Below are 19,501 nucleotides of genomic sequence, written 5' to 3' on the forward strand. Positions count from 1 at the left end.
GTAATAATATGAACCTCATAGAGCAAAAATTGAAAAACATAGTGGACAAATTTGTGGCTTTGAGCAATAACAATAAATACATTATTTCACCGGAGATGAGTTGTCCTGTGAATTCTGCCGTTGAAAAAAAAAAAAACATTTACGAGGATCCTAACATTCAAATAAAAAATGTTCCCATTCCTGATATGAATGAAATACAGGTTTTTAGGAGTGATTCTCGTTCAAAAGCAAGCCTTCTTTCCGCATATTTTACACCTGCAGAAGAAGTATGAGAAATCCTTCAACATTTTGAAGGTGCTCTTCAGAGGGTGCCGATCTCACCTCCTTTCTCCGTATTTATCCAGCTGTGATTCTTCCTCAAATCGATAGCTGGTGCATGGTTCAGCCCACTCATCCCGTTTTGCGGCGACTTGATACCATTCGCCACACTTCTTCTCGCATTTACTCTGGAGCGTTCAGTGCTTCTCCGGTATAAAGCCTCTACGTCATTTGCAATAAGCTACCCTTTTGTTTAATGTGTAAGAAATTATCCACTCTGTTTTATTTCCGAACATCATCTCCTTAAGCGATTAAGTTTGTGAAGCGAGTATCGCTTCACCCACAAACATTCCATATTTGGAGAAACTGCACCTACATGCAACATATGTCAAGTTCATTTTATTGTTCATCCTATTTTAATTAAATGTTCTGCTTTCAGTTCCTACTATGTTTGTTTCTTTACCTAGTCTTTCTTAACATTAAAAGACTTAGTGGGTGAAAAATACAACCAAAATATTTTAAAGTTCTTAACAGACATTGGCTTTTTTACTTGCATTTAGCACTTTTCTTTCTTGCTAGCATTTAACGTTTCTTTTTTTTATGTTTCACTATTACATAATTTTCGTGAATCATAGTATAATTTAAAAAATGCTAAAATAATCTTTTATTTTGTTATATTTTTTTGTGTTTTATTTTGATACCTTTGCTTTTATATTTTAATAAATATTTGTTTTTAAAATCTATTCTACTTTTATCATTTGTCTGCGTATTATAGCCAAATGTGGCTCCTGCGCAAGTAAACCATACCCGACCAACCAACCAATCAATTTACCAATATTTTTGAAGATATTTCATATGTTTAAAATCGAAAGAACAAAAAACAATTGCTTTAATTGTAAATACAATATCTGAAAGTAAAATATACGCAATTCTTTCATTACATTTAAATAAAAATTATTTACTGGAATTTTTAAGCACCAAACACAACTTATTCCAAAATAACATGCTTGAAGCAAATACTAACAATATTTATACCCATGATATTGACAACAATTAAGTTCTTTTCATGTCATAAGATTTCTCAGAGACAGTGTATAAGAAATTTTATATTTATCCAAATTCTTTCAATAATGAAGGAAGGAAAAAGGATGACGAAAGGAAACGACCATTGATAGCATATATAGGAGTCGTGAGTTTTTATTTGAACCTGTGTAATCAAAATCGGTTCAGTGATTTTGGCTAGGGAATTCTGTTGTAACATATCGCCATAGAGAAAGCATTATGAAGCCTTTCTTTTTCCTCAAAACTTGCAATTTTGGCGAAAGGCAATGGATCTTTGATGACTTATATAGAGGTCGTGAGCTTTCGTACGGGGAAAAAAAAAAAAAAAAAAAAAAATGCGACATTGGACCAGTGGCTGGAGTTAGAAGATTGGTACATGAGTTTTCGTATTTTGAATATATATATTCCATAAAATTCATGAGGATGAATTATAAATGAAAATTAGCAAGCGATTATTACACTCATAAAAAAATTGCCTATTCTTTTTAAATTGAAAACGATTTTAAGTATGAGACGAATGAAGATTGAAGTTACTTAAAATTTATCAATAAGTTCAGAAATTTAATTAAATAAAAAAAGTCTGGTCATACTGCGACGAGAAACAAAATTATATTGTGGATACCGACCACAGCCATCTGCTAGCGAGTATCACACGCTATGCCAGTTGGAAGGCGTAAAATTAATTAGTTACTTTTTTTTTTTTTTCGTTGTTAAAACATGTAACCGAAATTATTAAAGCGTGTTTTAAATAAAAATTTACGTTTGGCAAAAGACATAATGAGAACTTTTAAACTATTGAGTTTGGACTGCAAGTAGCTGTTTAAAATTCTTTGATGATAGAACGGAATTCCTTTTAGATTAAAGATGTCGTCAGGATTAAATATTTCACTTTCATTCAGAAATCTGATATACAGTGTTATCACTAAATGCTTCAGTAAATATTTTATTGCCGGAATATTTAATCAAATTCATTTGAAACCAACACTCGTCACTAAATTACAGTGGGTAAGAAAAGGCAGTACATGCAAATAAAGTTTTATTCATAAGTAAATTACTTGCAAATAATCCCCGATAATAAAGCGAAAAAGAAAAAAAAAAAAACATTAAAAGAGTTAACATAATACCGAACCGTTTCCAAGTCTTATTTTTGTCGATCATTCTTGGCGATATTTCATTCATACATTTTTTTTCTTTCCTCACATGAAAAGATAGAATACTGTAATTATCGAAATATTTGGTATTTTGATGAATTTTCGCACTTTCCTCGAGTCCGAAAGACACATCAACTGTATCTGTCGTTTTCTATATCTATTAACAACAACGCATTGAGCTAGAGGACTGTCATTTGATATATGGAACCGAACACAAATCAGTAGATTTCTATCAAATTTTGGAAATCTGTATAGATGTGAACACGATAACTGAAAAGAACAAAGAGCAACAAACATGAAATTTGCCACATAGTTTTATCATCATAAATATATGTTAAATTTTGGGAATGAATCCGCCATCCGAGTAATCAATTCTTCCTTCAGTGTATTCGCATATATGATATACACGACAGCTCAAAAACGCAGCGACTTGGATCAATTAAATTTCTTGGGCCAAAAATTATGGATAAGTACTATAATTTGCATCTGATAGGTACAAAAGAATACATAAAAAATAATACTCGGTTTTCTCCCCGATACCGTAAAAAACAAAACACAATACAGTACACCACCACACGCGAAAATTGGGCACGCTTGTAGACTTTGTTATGACCTTGGAGGTTTAGCTGCTTCTCTATTATCACATCCTGAAATACGATCAGGAGATGTAAGATTTCATAAGGCGAACTGAGATGAAGGTGCCATATTGTCGAGGGAAGGGCATACCGGCTAGGTCTTTTAAAATTACCGAGATTCGATAACAAAAGAAAAGTCCCACGCCAAGCCTGCGTTTTTTTAGGGTGGTTCTGCCGTCTTCATATATGCAAGCTTTGCGTGACAGGTAGAACGTTACATGGTTTTTTTTTAATCTAATTAATATAGAGTTAAATCTCTTTGCTGTATAAAATGTAACAACTGTTTTAAAGAAGGAATTTCTTCCGAATTTAGCGTTAATTCGTAGAATTTACTGGTTACCTTGCGAAGCCTTTTATGCACGATATTCACTAAAATATCTTTTATTAACTTATCATTCTTTAATTTCTGTCACTTTCAAACTCGTTTATGGTATGTGTAACATTTCTTACCTTTTTGGAAAATTTCAATTTGAATTTTTCCATGTTTAACATACAGTAAATAAGTATAACAGCAGCTCTTCTATTTTAGAGGCGTTTTTCGAGAGCTGAAAATTACGATTTAGTGATGCTCTTTTCTATAAGCATAATATCTCCTAGGCAGACTCTAATTAAAACAATTTTTGATTCTTGCTATCCCTTAATTGTTAGTTACATTTATAAACCCTTTCTTAAATTCAGAGAAACTTTTTAGTTTTACTAAGATCAGTCAGGGAATTTCAGGTAGTTTTGATTTCATTTCAACGTTTTCTGTGTAGGATCTGATATCTGAATTTTGTTCGTGCTTATGTTCCCGCATTTCTTTGATTTTGAATTTAAAGTATAGGCATTTTAAACTTACCTCCATGTGCCTTCTTTGATGTACTAGTTGATTAGTTTTTCGTCAAAATTTTGATTTTTTTTTTATCATTACATAGGTGAGGATTAAACAGTTTTCCGCGTTGCTTCAGAGAACGAAGAAAGGTTCTCTTAGCTTAGTTGCGATTCACGAGCAATTTAACATGCATTCATCCATGATCATGAATTATCAAAAAGAATAAGTCGTAGAACGGAATAAACTGTAAAAGTTTTGAAACAATACAAGGAGGTTTGTTTTGCCTAGCTGCCAATGGCTTCTAGTACTTTTAAAAATGATTGATAATTGTTTGAAATCAATTGATATGTCAGATTGAATTGAAGTCGATTGGTATTGGTAGTCAGAAGGTATGAATTAAAAACGATTTAATACATTTACTGTAAAAAATATCTCAAAGTTATAACATATGCAATATAATTTGCTTCTTTCTTAAAATAAGATTTTATCAAATCGCACCATAAGTAGATATGCCAAATTATAAATAAACTCTAAGAGGAATTAACAATGGATAGGGAGCTCTTAAGATTAGGCAAATTCTCCGACTTAGTTAAATAGCAATTGATGCAAGAGTGCTTCAGTCTGAAATTTAAAATATTATACTTAATATGTTCATATGTATTAGCAAACAAATTTATTCTACATGTATAATGTATCACAAATGCAAAAGAAAATTTATTACAAGTCTACAAATATTAAAAAATGCCAATTTTTACATAATGTTGCGATATTATACTGACAAGAACATTGAGATTTTTTTTTGAAGTACAGAACAATGCATGTTAGTAAATGGTACAGCATAAGACCTACTTAGAAATGTGAGAATAGTAGAAATTGCAAATTATGCCATACAATTTTTTAGTCTTTATATAAATGTACAATATTCGCAAGATTATTTATGTAAGAAATGAATCATACGTTATGCTTCAAAAATATTATTACAACTGAAATTTTTATGTATTATAACTTCAGATTGAAAGAAATTCATAGCATAACCCTTTCCCGAAATAGCTCGAGTATGCTTAAAAAGATTACACCAGTTATTTGTCAGATATTTTCCATCTTTTAAATTATCTCTCAGGCAATGCCAACGTGTCATAAATAAATAAAAAACTATTAACATAATTTATGCTAAATTAATCATCAGAAAAGAAATTACTTCTAAGAAGCAAAATACATGTAAATATAAATATTTATGATTGCTTAATAATGCAGCATTTGTATTTTTAAGCTACCTATTGGTTATAAAATTTTTAGAATACACAGATCTAACTATAAAATTCGGTAAAAATAATAGTTCGTTCGAGCAAAAATTTCGAACTTTAGAGAATTAAAATTGGTAGCAGGAGTACTAAAATACTGTAGGAACAATGGGAATTGCTGAATAAGTAGTTAATTTTTGTAGCGTAATAAACTGTTTACATTAATCCTCATATCTTTGACCAGATAACCGTATTTTGTTTGCATTTGCAATACAATTGATTCTGAACCGTTAAATATCTACAAGAATTACAAACTTCAGGCAACGACAAATTGTACTGAAACACAGGGGTGGAGTACATTTTTGGTTCGCCTACAAATTCTTTTAATCATCTTGAAAAGTACTGTAAAATTAAAAGTGAAGAGGTGGTAATATATCAGAAGTGTACAATGTTTATTCACTCTCAATTAATAATTTGATTTTTGTTCTTTCGTCTATTTACAGGTATTCGTAACACTAAATATAAACATCAAAACAATAAATAAAAAAAAAAGCATCTGCTTGCTTCACATAAAAATGTTACAATTACAAATGCAAATTACAAAATTAAAAAAAAAATTATTCCACAATTCTCTGAAACAAAATACAAATACAATAATGATACAAAAACCTTCTATAAAAATTAATTCAAAATGATACTGATTTTTTAAAGGTATGAAGTATTAAAAACAATATAAAAACTTTTGGTTTCAATTATACAAAGCAGTTTTTAAAGTATGAAATATCAGTTCTGATATATAAAATCTGTATAGACTGGAGACTGATATCACTGCATTTAATTCATTGAACACTAGAACAGCAACTGAATTTGTTATCCAAGCACTTTTTTTTTTGTGAAAGAAGAAATCCTATTCATAATTCATCAATAAAAGTCAGAAATTATCAAAAATGAGTACCTGCCAAGTTGTTTACAACTTCTTGCTATGTAATCACATAACAAATTAAAAGATTTATTGCACATAAGTGGAAACAATATTAAAATAAGTTCAAAATATAATTTTTCTTTCACACTCAAATGCAAATAAGAATAAACAACAATAAAAAGACAACCACAGAAAACATCAGCATTCTTTTTAAAGAGAATAAAAAATTTCAAATAGAGATAAATATATTAATTCAAATAAAGCACTACACAAATTATGCAATTGTAGTTTATTTTAAAATTAGCTATAAATTGTAGCAAAAATGGAAATACATGAAATGAATTTTTGCAACATTAAAAATATAGATAAAATTTATAACATTTTTATTTCAGGTGAAAACATTTAGCATTTTATTTAAGCATCACAAGTTCTACTCAGTACTGAAAGAAATATCTTCATTACATCAGATGCAAAATTGTGTAGTGTAACACATCATATCAGGATATCATATTCTCTTCACAAAACACACATAATTGCAATCAGACCGCTTCTAAGACATGTAGTTTAAATTTTAAATTAATATAAAAGAACCTATAGAATATTCACATTAAGCATTTAGAGTTCTATACAATTAGAATAACTTGGCCCACATTGAAGCCCATGTTTCCTAAGTAGGACACTTGTAAACTTGTGTGGCACTTAGGAAAAGTACTTGAACATAATTCATAACATAGGCTGATGCATTGATATAGGAGTTGTATTATGTTGCATAGAATTACCCACTATATCACCATAATATAACCCATTAGCGTCTCTTGATGGAAGGGGAACAGAGTAATTGCTGCTGGTCACCGGAATGGAATGATGGGGCATGCTGGAATGCAAAATAACTTACTTTAAATTGAAATTTTAAAATACAAATTAACTGAATAAAAATTACATGAAGTGTTGAAAGAAGGGATGAAAATCATTATTTCTTCTTAGTTGCCAGTGTAGAATAAATAATCATAATTAATACCTTTCCTCATGTCGCAGACAATCAGTATAAATTACTTATTTCATATAAATTGATAAATTCTGTTGATAACTTACAAATAATTCATGGTAAAAAAAAAAGCATCTAATTTGCAAAAACTGTCATTCCCCCTCACAGCTATGAATCTAATAATTTATAGTTGTTTCTAATTTTATATAAATAAATAAAAAAAAAAGAGTTTCCTTATAACATACTCTTTCCTAGTTCCCTCAGTAAGTGAACAAAAATTTAATCAACAAATTTCACAAATCATTGCTGTTAAAATAAAATTTTAACAAAACAGCAAAACTTTGTAATAAAAAAAAACTTTTTTTTTTTTACTACAAGTAAAAACCTTTATCAGTATAAAAAAAGTTTTTAGAAAAGAAACTAAAGTGACGAATATTGACAGCACACATGGTTATTTAATGAGGTCCTTTTAAAAAGATTCATTTCAAATAACTTACGCTCCATAAGAATTCAGATTAGAAGTATCATAAGGAACTTGGGGCGGAGCAGTCTGCACATTTCGTGATTGGAGAGTTGTAGGCATTGCACCTGTTTGAAAAAGTAAAATATGAATAAAATATGAAATTTGAAACAAAACCACATATTTCATCTGTAACCACATTATATAAAAAAAGAAATAATAATAACCTGACAAAGGAACTGGATAATGTTCATGACCCGTAGGAACAGGCATAGGCTGATAAGGTTCACCTGGGTGATGTTGTAAGTGAGTACTATAAACCTAAAAATAAATTGACAATGAATTTCAGTTTAGATAAATACTAATTTGTCCTATGAAGAAAAATTACTATTGGATATTAAAAAAAATAATCTACAATTTAGGATCACCAAAGATTGTTTAACCAAGAACGAATATTTTCGGTTGCATTTATTCAGAATTTTTAAAATAATTACTTAAATTTATCCAATTACAATAATATATAATTGTACACACACACACACACACAAAAAAAAAAGGATAGCAAAGAATAATTGTTGTAGCTTTAACATGGAAAACCTATGAAAGCAATGTACAATCTGATGGTAAATATGCTAATATTTAGGGTTAAGTGGAAAAGAAATGAATATAATTATTGTTAATGCTTTAATTCATAACAATTACAAGCAGTTGGTAGATGAAAATTACAAAACATGCACTATAAGAATGTTTTACATTTTCATTCATTAGCAAAGAAATTATTGCCAAAGCTATTAAATTAAACCTCTCAGAAAAGATATTCAAGCGACATTTTTATATTTTTAATACAAAAATTGTTTAAAATATAATGATGGTATTACAAAAATAAATAAACTGAGTAATCGCAGGTAGATTAGCTAACACATCCAATTATTGAAAGACCAAGAGATAACACAAACACTCATTTAAAGTTTTAGCCTTGTCTACTGGTTTTAAAATAAAAAATGCAGATAAATAACAGTTTCTCACTTGAGGTTGTAGTTGAGGTTGAACTGACGGATGAGGATAGGTATGCATAACTTCTGGTGGTACCTGATAAGGTGCATATGGAACAGAAGGGTAAGACTTCATTAATGTTTCATAAGATTTCAAGGCATCAACCAGAAGTTTGTTGCATTGTGTTAACTCAGCATGCTGATGATCAATTTTCTCCAGCTGTTGTTCTATCAGAGGACCCATTGCTAAGCAATGATCTAAATAAAATAAATATTTAAAATGTAACATAGAAACAAATTTTTATAAAAATTTACTGATCAGCAATACTTATTACAATAATTTATATTACCCTCTAGAGCAAGCAAATCATCTGAATCTGGAACTTGTCCAGTAGGGTCAGCATCTAAAAATGCTGAAAGCAATGCATCGATCTTTTTCTGTTAAAATAACATCAAACATCAATATTTGCACTGAATAAATGAATTAAAAAAAATATAAATACACAAAAGTATATAAACCAGGTATTTAATGCTCACTTCATCTATGACTACTTCTTCAACAGGAGTTTCTAAAGTTTTAACTTTAACTTCATCATTAAACTGTACAGTTTTCTCAGTTTTGCCTGGTACTGGTTCAGATAAATCTGATGTCACAAAATTTGCTGGAAAGAGGCCCTCCCCATTCTGATTTGAGCCAAGTAACCATGAGGGATCACTAAAATAAAAGAGCCAATATTTAAATGTAATGAAGTATATGCATTAAACAGTAAAAAAATTTTCAATAAAAGTAAAGCATGCAATAAATTTTATTACATCTATCATTAAAAAATGGAAAAATGCTTTTTAAAAATCATTCTTTGCTATTTTTTCAACATATATGGTCATAATATATTCACTAATAAATAAGAATAAGCAGCAATTTAAAGAATTAAACAATGAAAAAAAAGCATGCCGAATATAATGGGTATATTATACTGTATTTCAATAAAGAGGAAAACTTAAATTGAGACTGACGGCACAAATATTCCAAATCTCCAAACCACAATGAGGAAGAATACAATTTTATCTCAACATTATGAAGTAGCTGTTAAGGCATCAGTGGTGTACTACAGCATGCTTAATACAGTAATTTGGGAGTAAATGAATATAAAGTCCAATAAGAAAGATGTTAAAAAAATAGTCTAAACAGAATAATAGTACCTAGACACAAAAATTTTAATTAAAAGGCTACAAATATTTAGTTACCTGTCATCAATAATATGAATAATTTCTCCTGCTTTAAAGGATAGTTCATTTTCTTCTGCTGCAGTGAAGTCATACAGAGCTCTAACCTTTCGTGGTTCTTTAACTCTTGCTGTTTTAGTAACAGGGTTTGAAGCAGAAGCATTAGGATACAATGTACTGCTCCCAGTAGCTTTGGATTCTTTTAGCGACAGTTCGATAGCTTTAGCAAGGTCATCCTCTTCTTTCTTGATCTTTTCTCTAGTCAAAGAATCTTTATGTCGTTGGTGGCTATTATCACTTAGTTCGTTTTCAGTCTTGATGCTATTGTACAATGATGGTATGAGGCTAAAGAAGAAAAATAATACCAGAAAATTTATATATATATATATATATATATATATATATATATATATATATATATATATATATATATATATATATATATATATATATATATATATATATATATATATATATATCAAAGACAAAGAATGAAAAAATTTCGAACTACTAGTGAAAATTGCAGAAAAAGGTAAAGATAGGTGAATTAATAATTACGTCAGAACTTATACAAAAAAGAGGAATAATTCAATTAATTGTTTTTAATACAACTTATTATGCAAAATAAAAGTACACAGGTTTAGGAAGGGTAACCAGGGATTAGTGATAACAGTATGCACTGGATTAGCATAGGCTTAGGGAGCTGGAAATCATGCTCTATTTAAGGCTCTCGAGTGGAAGACGAACAGCATTTCTCCATGCTATTTTCTAGTGCTTGTTTTCTTTAGTTATATTAGTGTTTTTATGTAATCCATTAATTAGAAACATATAACAGTTATGAGTATGATTAAAATTTCATTTTTGGGAATTCTCACCAGAGAAACAGGGTAGAATTCTCTATTACCCCTGACAATTTTCATCATTACATAATTAAGAACAGGTATTTAGAGTAATAAAAACCTGCAATTTTTATGTACTTGGAATAATTTAATATATGATGAGACGTGATATTATATCTAAGATCATAGCAGAGTCTCATCAATAACGTTCAATATTTTATGTCAAATTAACAATTGACGTTTTAAAGAATCTATCAGATGATATGCACACATATTACCTTTCACAAAGGAAATTTGGTAATGAAAAACGATTTGAGGCTGTTTGATAACAAGTATGGAAGAAAAGAATAAAACTGATATAAAGGAAGAAGAAAAACGTGAAGCAGAATTCAATATTTATTCGATTTGTTTCAGTAAGAAATGGATGTTGTGGAGGTATGATATGATCCATTGTTGGTTTTTCAACAAATATGTATATTTTGATCTATTATACTGAAGCTACTAGTATGAATGCAAAGTCTGAGGGACTGAAGGAGTCGATGGTAGTCAAGTGAATAATTTGAAGAGCAACAATCAGAATAAATCAAAATTTTTTAGATGGTTAATTATAATTTTCTATTTTGAAGAGTCAGACAAAAATTATATCTAATCATACTACTTAGATGTACTTTTCTGGTACCATATATGTTGTCAGAAAAAAATAAATTGAATAGGAGACTGAACAATTTATTTGAAATGAGAGCTGTGCATTTGACTACTAATTAGAAATACTAGTCCATTCTTATTTTAAATGGCGTTTTTAAATCGTGGATATTTCTTACTCATGAAATCCAGTCATTTCTGTTTTTATAGAAGTTAAATTAATTTCATGACAAAAGTAGGGATAAAATTATTATAAATTATTTCAAATTGAAGTATTACATGATTATAATAATTTATATGTGATATTACACGAAAAAGAATACATTTTCTATTGGAAAACAGTGTGGAATGAACAATCAGATGAATCCTGAAGTATCAAACAATAGTTTAATACATTCCAAATATATTCTCATCAAATCGATTCGTTATTATGATCAGAAGTCAAAACAGATATTCCCAATTACCCCATGAACGCAACTGTAACTAAGACTGATAATTTAGTTTTGAAAAGAAAGCATTATTTAACGAACCCTCCAGAACATAATTACGAACTGAAATTAGAGACATACTTTCCATCTCATATGATCATTTCAAATTGAGGAAAATAACAGACTGCAAAATTTGTTACCAATTACCCTAAATAATAATAAAGATAAATGAAGAAAATTGATATTTTAAAAACATGTGAAGAACAAAATACCGTATTTTTTATTCACAGTTAACTTTGATATCAAAAACTTTTCACACAAGGTATTAATGTCAAATAACACTATCTGCTTTTTTATTTTTTGTATGTATTCAAAAAATAAAAGAGGTCCAAGAATTTAATTTCTAAAGAGATTCTATTTAAAAAAAAGATAATTTTTTGATATTATGGAGCTTCTCAGTTTTCAGCACATGCAAAACATTATCTAAAAAAGTTTTCTTAGTCAATGTTTTTTGATATTAAACCAACGATATTTGAAATCATCAGGCTAACAAGACTTATTTTTAAATTCAGCAACAATAAAATTAAATTCCTTGAAGGATAAATCATAAATTTTTATATATGCCATGCTTCAATTACTTGCAAAGTATAATAAAGAAATATCAAGATTTGAAAAGATTTTTAGTCCAGAATTCAGAAATAGCTGATAATTGACACAATTTCGTTGACACATCAAAATTAGTTTGAATTTGAAAACACCTTTACAATTATACAATGTGTTTATCATTGTATGTGATAACGATATAAAGTAAACATACATGAGTGGTCTTAATAAAGTAATAAATTTCAAATTATATATTCTGGCTTATAAATTTGGAAGAAATGATATGCCTTAATTAGCAGTGAATACATGTGTAGCATATTTCATTGGGATCACATATTGCGCCTTAATTAGCAGTGAATACATGTGTAGCATATTTCATTGGGATCACATATTGCAAATGAATAGCAATTACAGTGTATAATGGTGTCTTGTGTTTTCTAAGGAACTGCCCGGTTTTAAATGCACTAATCTTCACAACACAGCTACACTACAAAATTCACAAACACTTATTACTATAGACACATATAGAATATTAGGTTAAAGAATAGTATGGTAGAGGGATTCCATGGTTTCCAGCCGAAAGCATTTGGCATTAACGCAAGAGTTGCGCATGGGGAAAAAAAGTCAACCTCAGGATGCATGTATGCTGTAAAACACCACAAGGGGGTGCTCTCTGCTCAAGGGAAAAAAGAGGTTCTACAAGTGTTAATTTCAATTTTAACTTTACACTCAGGTTTCAAGATATAAAAGTGAAAATATTATGAAAAAATTCTAAGTTCTTTTGAAAATAATTCTGCAACTGCATTTCTCCAGAAGTTGGAATAGGCAATAATTCTAAGCTGTTGTTTTTTAACGAGATAAATGATGCAAAGTTATTTTAGAATTCAACAGAATTTTCAAGTTTCATCAAGTTATGTAATGAAGCTTAAAATCCACATCATTATTTATTTTTTGACACAGAAATATTTTAAGAATAATAATAACCTTAATTCAGGATCATTTTTGAATTCTTCTTCAGTCCATCGCTTCAACATTTCTTTCAGCTTTTCAACACATTTGGCATGGCCCTTAGGGAAAAAAAAAAAAAGGAAATAGGTCAAATAACATTTACAGAAATACAATTTATTTTTTGTTTTGTATATTTATTTAGCATTTATTCGCTAAATTTTATTTGGGTGTTACCTGATGCACTTCTGTCCTTTATTTTCACCATAGAAAAATAGTGGAGTTATTATGTTATTGAAAATTTTGTAATTTGCTTTGATCACAGAAAATATACAAAGGAAATTTCAAATAGATATGAAAAGGAAGCCCATTTATCCAAAAGAAATAAAAATATATCTCAACATTTTATTGAGGTAACTTTAAGAGAATTAAAATCTACTTATTAACTTACAAGACATCAAGTATTAAAAACATATTTTTAAATTGTTAATATATTAAAATATAGTATAATAAACCCAGAGTCAGCTCAAACAAAAGCAAGACCTAGTGCAAAGTTGACTTAAGAGGCCTCAAAATGCATTTTGCACAACCAAATATAAATTTATTGCATTTTGCTTCAACTATATAAAATAAATTGCTTTAATAAGGAATATATGAAAATGAAAACCTTATATAAAAGTAATTACTAAATGTTTCCAACATGCAAAATTGTAGACAAAATAAAAATAACTGTTTCATAAACTTATAAAACACAATTTGGTGAGCAAATGCTAAAATAACAAAGTTATAACATATTACTTTTATCTTTTGAAGATTCGATGAAAATAATTTATTTCAATATAATATCAAAAGAGTAACAAATATGGATGCAATCCAATTAAGTTATTTAGAGATAAATATTGTAATACTTGAAATACTGAGTTCCTGGAAAGAAAAAACTCAATAAATTTTTATTAAATGAATCAATGCAACTAATACCAATAATCACAATTAACTCTTTGAAACAAACAGAATGATATCTTTAGTCAGTTTGTGAATATTATCTGCATCAAACAAAAGACTTACATTGTTTCACTTTTATCAAAAAGTGTAAATATTTTATTAGTAGAAATGATGAAAATTTATTGATAATGATTAGAAAATATTGAATTTTGAAATATTCTTCAGCAACTAATTTATCCCTCCTCAACAAAAATTTTTTTGGAAAACAACACGCACACACGCATGCACGCACACACGCGCGCACACACACGCACACACACACACACAAACAAACAAACCGGAAACATTTTTATTTTATAAAACCAGATAAATCAATGATGCAGTTTCATGCACTTGCATTCCTCTAGAGACATAATAAACAGTAAAAATTTTATTACAGATTGGAAAACAACTTTTCATATCAGAATTGTACAGTAAATTTGTTTCATAAATTGAGGTTTACAAACCTAAAGTGGGGTTTACAAAATCCTTTCAAAGCTCTTTCTGATTTTTCCATATTCATAATTAAAAATAGCAAAGGAAAATTATTCTGATTAAAGATATTTTATCAAAACCTTCACAATTATAAATTTGATATTTCTTCATCATTATGCAATATTTAATTTGAAACGTTTTTGAAAATTTTGTCATCATAAAAAAAACTTTCCTGCCCACCTCTCCTCTACAAAAAATAAAGATAAAAAATCCAGAGTTAGTTTGTCAAATATCATAAAAAATTTAACATTTTTATTGCAATTAATAACCTTACAAACTGACAGAAAGAAAATACATGATTATTCCATTAATAATTTTAAGCATTACTAATCCACAAACAAATGATCTAATTTCTAGTCTATTTAGAAAGTTAAAGTTGAATGTATTATACACATACAATTCTAAAACTGTATAAGAAAATTGAAAGCAGAAAATACTGTTTTACTTTTCAATTGTTATATTTAACAACATTTGATAGAATATTGTAGTAAATAAACAATTACTACTTTAGCATAGTGTAATTCGGAGATTTAACAATACTTTGATTTGTAAAATTACTCTTTTTTTTTTAAATATTTTATTCCAATAAGTGATCAATATAATTATTTGCATAGCTGTTCATAAAATTCTGGAAAACATGAAGTTGTAATGAAGGGCAAAGCAGTTTTTAAGAAATTTTGCAAATTTAAAATGTTAATTTTGGAAAAATAATTATTTGATATATTGTAACATTTAATTCCCACATTATTCAGAAAACAAATCAAACAGCAATCTTTTCAAAGCATACTACCTGTTTATATCACAGAATAGTTTATATATATATAATCATGTAGCAAAAAATTATTAAACTATTTTAACATTTTACTACCTAAATTAAAAGAAAATAGACAACCCTTTCCTTCCTCTATTTCTTGAGGCTTCTAACTTTTTCTCTTCAATATAACCTTGATTAGTCCTTATTTCTGATAATCCTCCATTGTCAAATCTGTAAAGACCCCTTTGTGATAAGAAGTCTTTTTTAGAAATGTTATTTTACCTTAAGTATCAAATGACTTGATTCATCTTAACATTTATAGGATTCCTTTTTTTGATTTTATAATTTATTGCACTTTCCTAATACTTAAAAAAGGATGTTTAAATAAAGGACAGCAATGAAAAAAATTTCATACATGACAAAAGGCCGAGAGAAAAAAAAAAAGAATTTATAAAAGAATGAACTGAACCAAAGATAAACACTAAGAAATAAAATATGCTTAATTGAAGAACTAAATTAATAAATTTATAGAAAAAGTGTTTGAAATATGAAAAATACTGTAGATTTATTGCATAAAAGAAAATCACCGAATGTAAAGAATAATAAAATTCAAATATGAAATTTAATGAAATGTCTGAATTTTATTTAACATATGATAAAATTTAATATCTGTTTATCGTAATAGTCAACAAGACAAGAAAGCTGCTCCCGCAAGTTCTGTGTTGAGAAAGATATTTAATGCGCTTTATATTTATTATACTGAGTTCTCAATAGTCTTCATTCATTGTTACCTGGCAAATGCCTACATTAAAAAAAATCGTTTAGTGAAAAAGAATCAGTTGAAAATTCATTCAGCTTCTCCTTTTTCAGAAAAAGATAATTTGTCAGGTAACTGAAAGGATTTATACTTCTACTTATTTGCCATCAATATTTTAGCGAATATGGTTTTGGTTTGAAGGAGTGTTAACTTTTCTCAAAATGAGAGAAACAAAGTTACCCACCCATCCCTATTTTAACTCTAAGTATTGCATTTTCCATCATAAACATAATTATTTGCAGTTCCCCCCTCCCAATTGGTCCACTGTATACTTCTAGGAGAGGGTACATACCACAGATAGCAAACCTCTGCTCTATTTTATAAAAAATATGAGAAAGTCTTCAAAGTAGAACCTGACATTTAAAGAAAATAAATCATAGATACATAAACTATTTCAGTACACTATATTTAAAAATATCAACAGTACATTATATCTGTGAATATTAACTATATTTCTCTGTTTAAAAATATTACTTTTTATATTAATTTTATTATTTTCTAGTGATGCATTATATATTAATACATCATAAATACCAAGATTTTTTCAAGACCACTCAAAGCTAAGTCCAAACTGTCACATCAAAATCACTTTAAATTCTTCTCTCATAGCTGTAATAATCCACAGAATTAGCTAACCATGCTCTTACAAAGGAAAAGAGAAATTAAAACCACAGGACCTAGACAGCAGTTTATATATTTCTGTTCTATATACAATGTTTATATAGATGTTTAAAATGTTAATTATCATTTTTTTTAAAAACATTTTTTTTTTTTTGTTTTTGCTCTGGTTTCTTTTCAATTAGAAATTTTTATTTAGTTTACCCACAGCTAACAGCTTAAAAAATGTGGAGAGGTTGCATTTAAAAATTTCAATGTTTCTCTGCAAGTTCACTCCATTGTCAATATTTGTTTTGATGAATTTTTGTTCCCTTCATTTAACACTTTGCTAAAACATTAGATATAAATGTTCAGGATGCATTCCAATCAGATTCTATATGGAGATCCTGTGGATGGTTTGTCGTATCTTTCTCCCCCCCCCTCTTATTTTCCTTCCAACTTGTGTTCATCTAACTAAGATAATTCAATGTTATAGATATCAGGGGCACAGGATGCTGCTATATTATATTATATATTAATACAAGGTTCACCATCCACAATCAGCAGTTTGCCTTCCATCCACCAACACACTTCATGCATTCAAATTAATTATGAATATTAATTAAAAGATTATTACATGTTCTTATTATCCTCAGAATGGGTATGTCTTCGAAAAATAAAGATCAGGGCACTGAAACTTATTATAATGAAAATAAATAAAAAATCATATGTTTATCATTTCATTATTTATGAATGATTGATAAAAAAAACTATTATTAGTATTAACGAACCATTCATCAAGCATTGTCCAGATGAAAATAAATAAATAAATATGCAGAACCAAAATATATATACAGAAAATGAGCGACAGTGAATACAAATTTCACAGAGACTTTAAAGTGCCCCTCCCTCCATCAAGTTTTTTAAGGTGAAGAAACAGTCTGCAAATATATGAATGATTTTAAAAATTTATTTTTATTTATAAAATAAGAAAAACTTACCTTATTTAGGAGCTTTTTTATTTCAGATTCAAAATCTCTTGAGCATACTTCAAGATGCAATTTTCGGCCACAATTTTTCACACAACAATCCAATAACTATAAAAATTTTAATCCTCAAAATTAAAATGTGACATATTCAGTTATTATCAATACTTTAGGATAAATGCAAACAAATATTGAATACCTGGAAGATATGACTACTTCTTTAATTTTAATTGGAAAGAAAATTAGTTACAGAAATAGAAATTATATGATTTACTATTAATCTAATTTACCTAAAACTATGTAACAATAAAGAAAACTTACAGTTAATGCATGCATAACAATAAGAGGTACGTTGCTGTTAAGTCTTTTGCTGATAGCTCTTAAAGCTTCTTTCGGGCCGTTTGGAGTAACCTGAATTTTGTCGCAAATCTCAAATATAGTTTGATAATCTTCTGTTGTGTTCATTTCACTTGTAGCCTTTTCTGAAATGACAAAAACAGCAAATTTATTATGCAGTGTACAAAAACACCACTGTTCTATGAAAGTTAGCTCTAAAATAAGAATTATCTAAATAGAAAATAATGGATAAGCATTATGAATTTGGGATGATATAAAAGAAATGAAAATCTACATAACTTCAAGGGCAGATTTTAATAAAAAATAAACACATTTTCTATTAAATTTGTTACCGTGACATATATTGAAACTAATTTGTTCCCAGAGAAATTTGCGATTAAATTTATACCAATGTATTTATAAATAAGAAAATGCAAACATACCAACAGCCTGATCGAATTGAGAACTAAACAAAGGCATTTTTAATATTATTATAGGTTCGAGAAAATACCAATAATACGTTTACACTCAACGCAATTCTGTAAACATACACAAAACAATTAGATCAGAGGATTACAACACTGCGCATGACAGAAAACGATGACGATTTTTAATTTAACGAGCAATGGTATAATCGATATTCAGAGGAGGTGGCAGAAATTTTCGGAAAGGGGAACAAGAAGTCATTGGTGAGAAGGGCAATTTCTCCGCTTAATTTTGCTTCAAAATAACACGCAGTAACTAAATTCATATCTATATTAAACTAATTAAGTTTTTAATTTTCAATTTGATTATAATAATTATTTATTTGTAATAAATAACTACTATTTCTATGGTGTCGGCGAATAAGAATTGTACGACTGAATGATGAGAAATAACAGAAAACGAAGATCACTAACATCTCCAATGTACCGCACTGAATTTGGAAACAAATTTTCGTATTATTTAAATTTGATATCAAGAGAATAGCTGAAATAAACGAAGATAAATATTAATTTATTATTAGACTTGACTATATTATTATATGTTAAGAAATTAAACTTATGTTAATTAAATTGTTGTTAATGCTGAATACTATAGGACAGGAAATTAATCAAATCAAATGTTACAGAAATTCTCAAAATCAAATATCGATTATTCACAAAATATGAATTATTACCATTGCTTTTATTTTTGAGAATTGAATAAATACCTGTTTAAAATAAAATTAATATTTCTCAATAAAAATTAAAGTATTAATATCATTTTTTTAAATTAAAAAGTATTTTTGGGAGAATATTTTTTAATTGAAAGTTTATATTTTTTAAGTCCTCAAACTAAATCATCTACAAGTTCTT

The 19,501-nt window shown here is 28.2% G+C and overlaps 1 protein-coding gene across 1 annotated transcript; it reads right to left on the bottom strand.

Moving 5' to 3' along the window:
• Window positions 1–4,575: 4,575 nt before the first annotated feature.
• On the bottom strand, window positions 4,576–18,754 carry LOC129958927 (signal transducing adapter molecule 1-like). The gene is made up of 11 exons (XM_056071672.1): window positions 18,608–18,754; window positions 18,150–18,310; window positions 17,844–17,939; window positions 13,238–13,320; window positions 9,763–10,086; window positions 9,055–9,232; window positions 8,868–8,955; window positions 8,552–8,775; window positions 7,753–7,846; window positions 7,563–7,653; window positions 4,576–6,954 (listed from the first exon to the last, which is right to left on the bottom strand). The coding sequence occupies exons 1-11, from the start codon at window positions 18,642–18,644 to the stop codon at window positions 6,804–6,806; spliced, it is 1,527 nt and encodes a 508-aa protein (XP_055927647.1). The 5' UTR covers window positions 18,645–18,754; the 3' UTR covers window positions 4,576–6,803.
• Between the last annotated feature and the right edge of the window lie 747 nt (window positions 18,755–19,501).

Source organism: Argiope bruennichi, chromosome X1 (assembly GCF_947563725.1).
Source record: "Argiope bruennichi chromosome X1, qqArgBrue1.1, whole genome shotgun sequence".
Lineage (NCBI taxonomy): Eukaryota > Metazoa > Arthropoda > Arachnida > Araneae > Araneidae > Argiope > Argiope bruennichi.

Coding starts and splice junctions, on each gene's coding strand:
- LOC129958927 (XM_056071672.1), bottom strand. CDS start 18,644: ATGCCTTTGTTTAGTTCTCAATTCGATCAGGCTGTTG. Junction 18,311..18,607: donor TCAATTCGATCAGGCTGTTG/GTATGTTTGCAT, acceptor TTGTCATTTCAG/AAAAGGCTACAAGTGAAATG. Junction 17,940..18,149: donor TTGTTATGCATGCATTAACT/GTAAGTTTTCTT, acceptor AAATTTTTATAG/TTATTGGATTGTTGTGTGAA.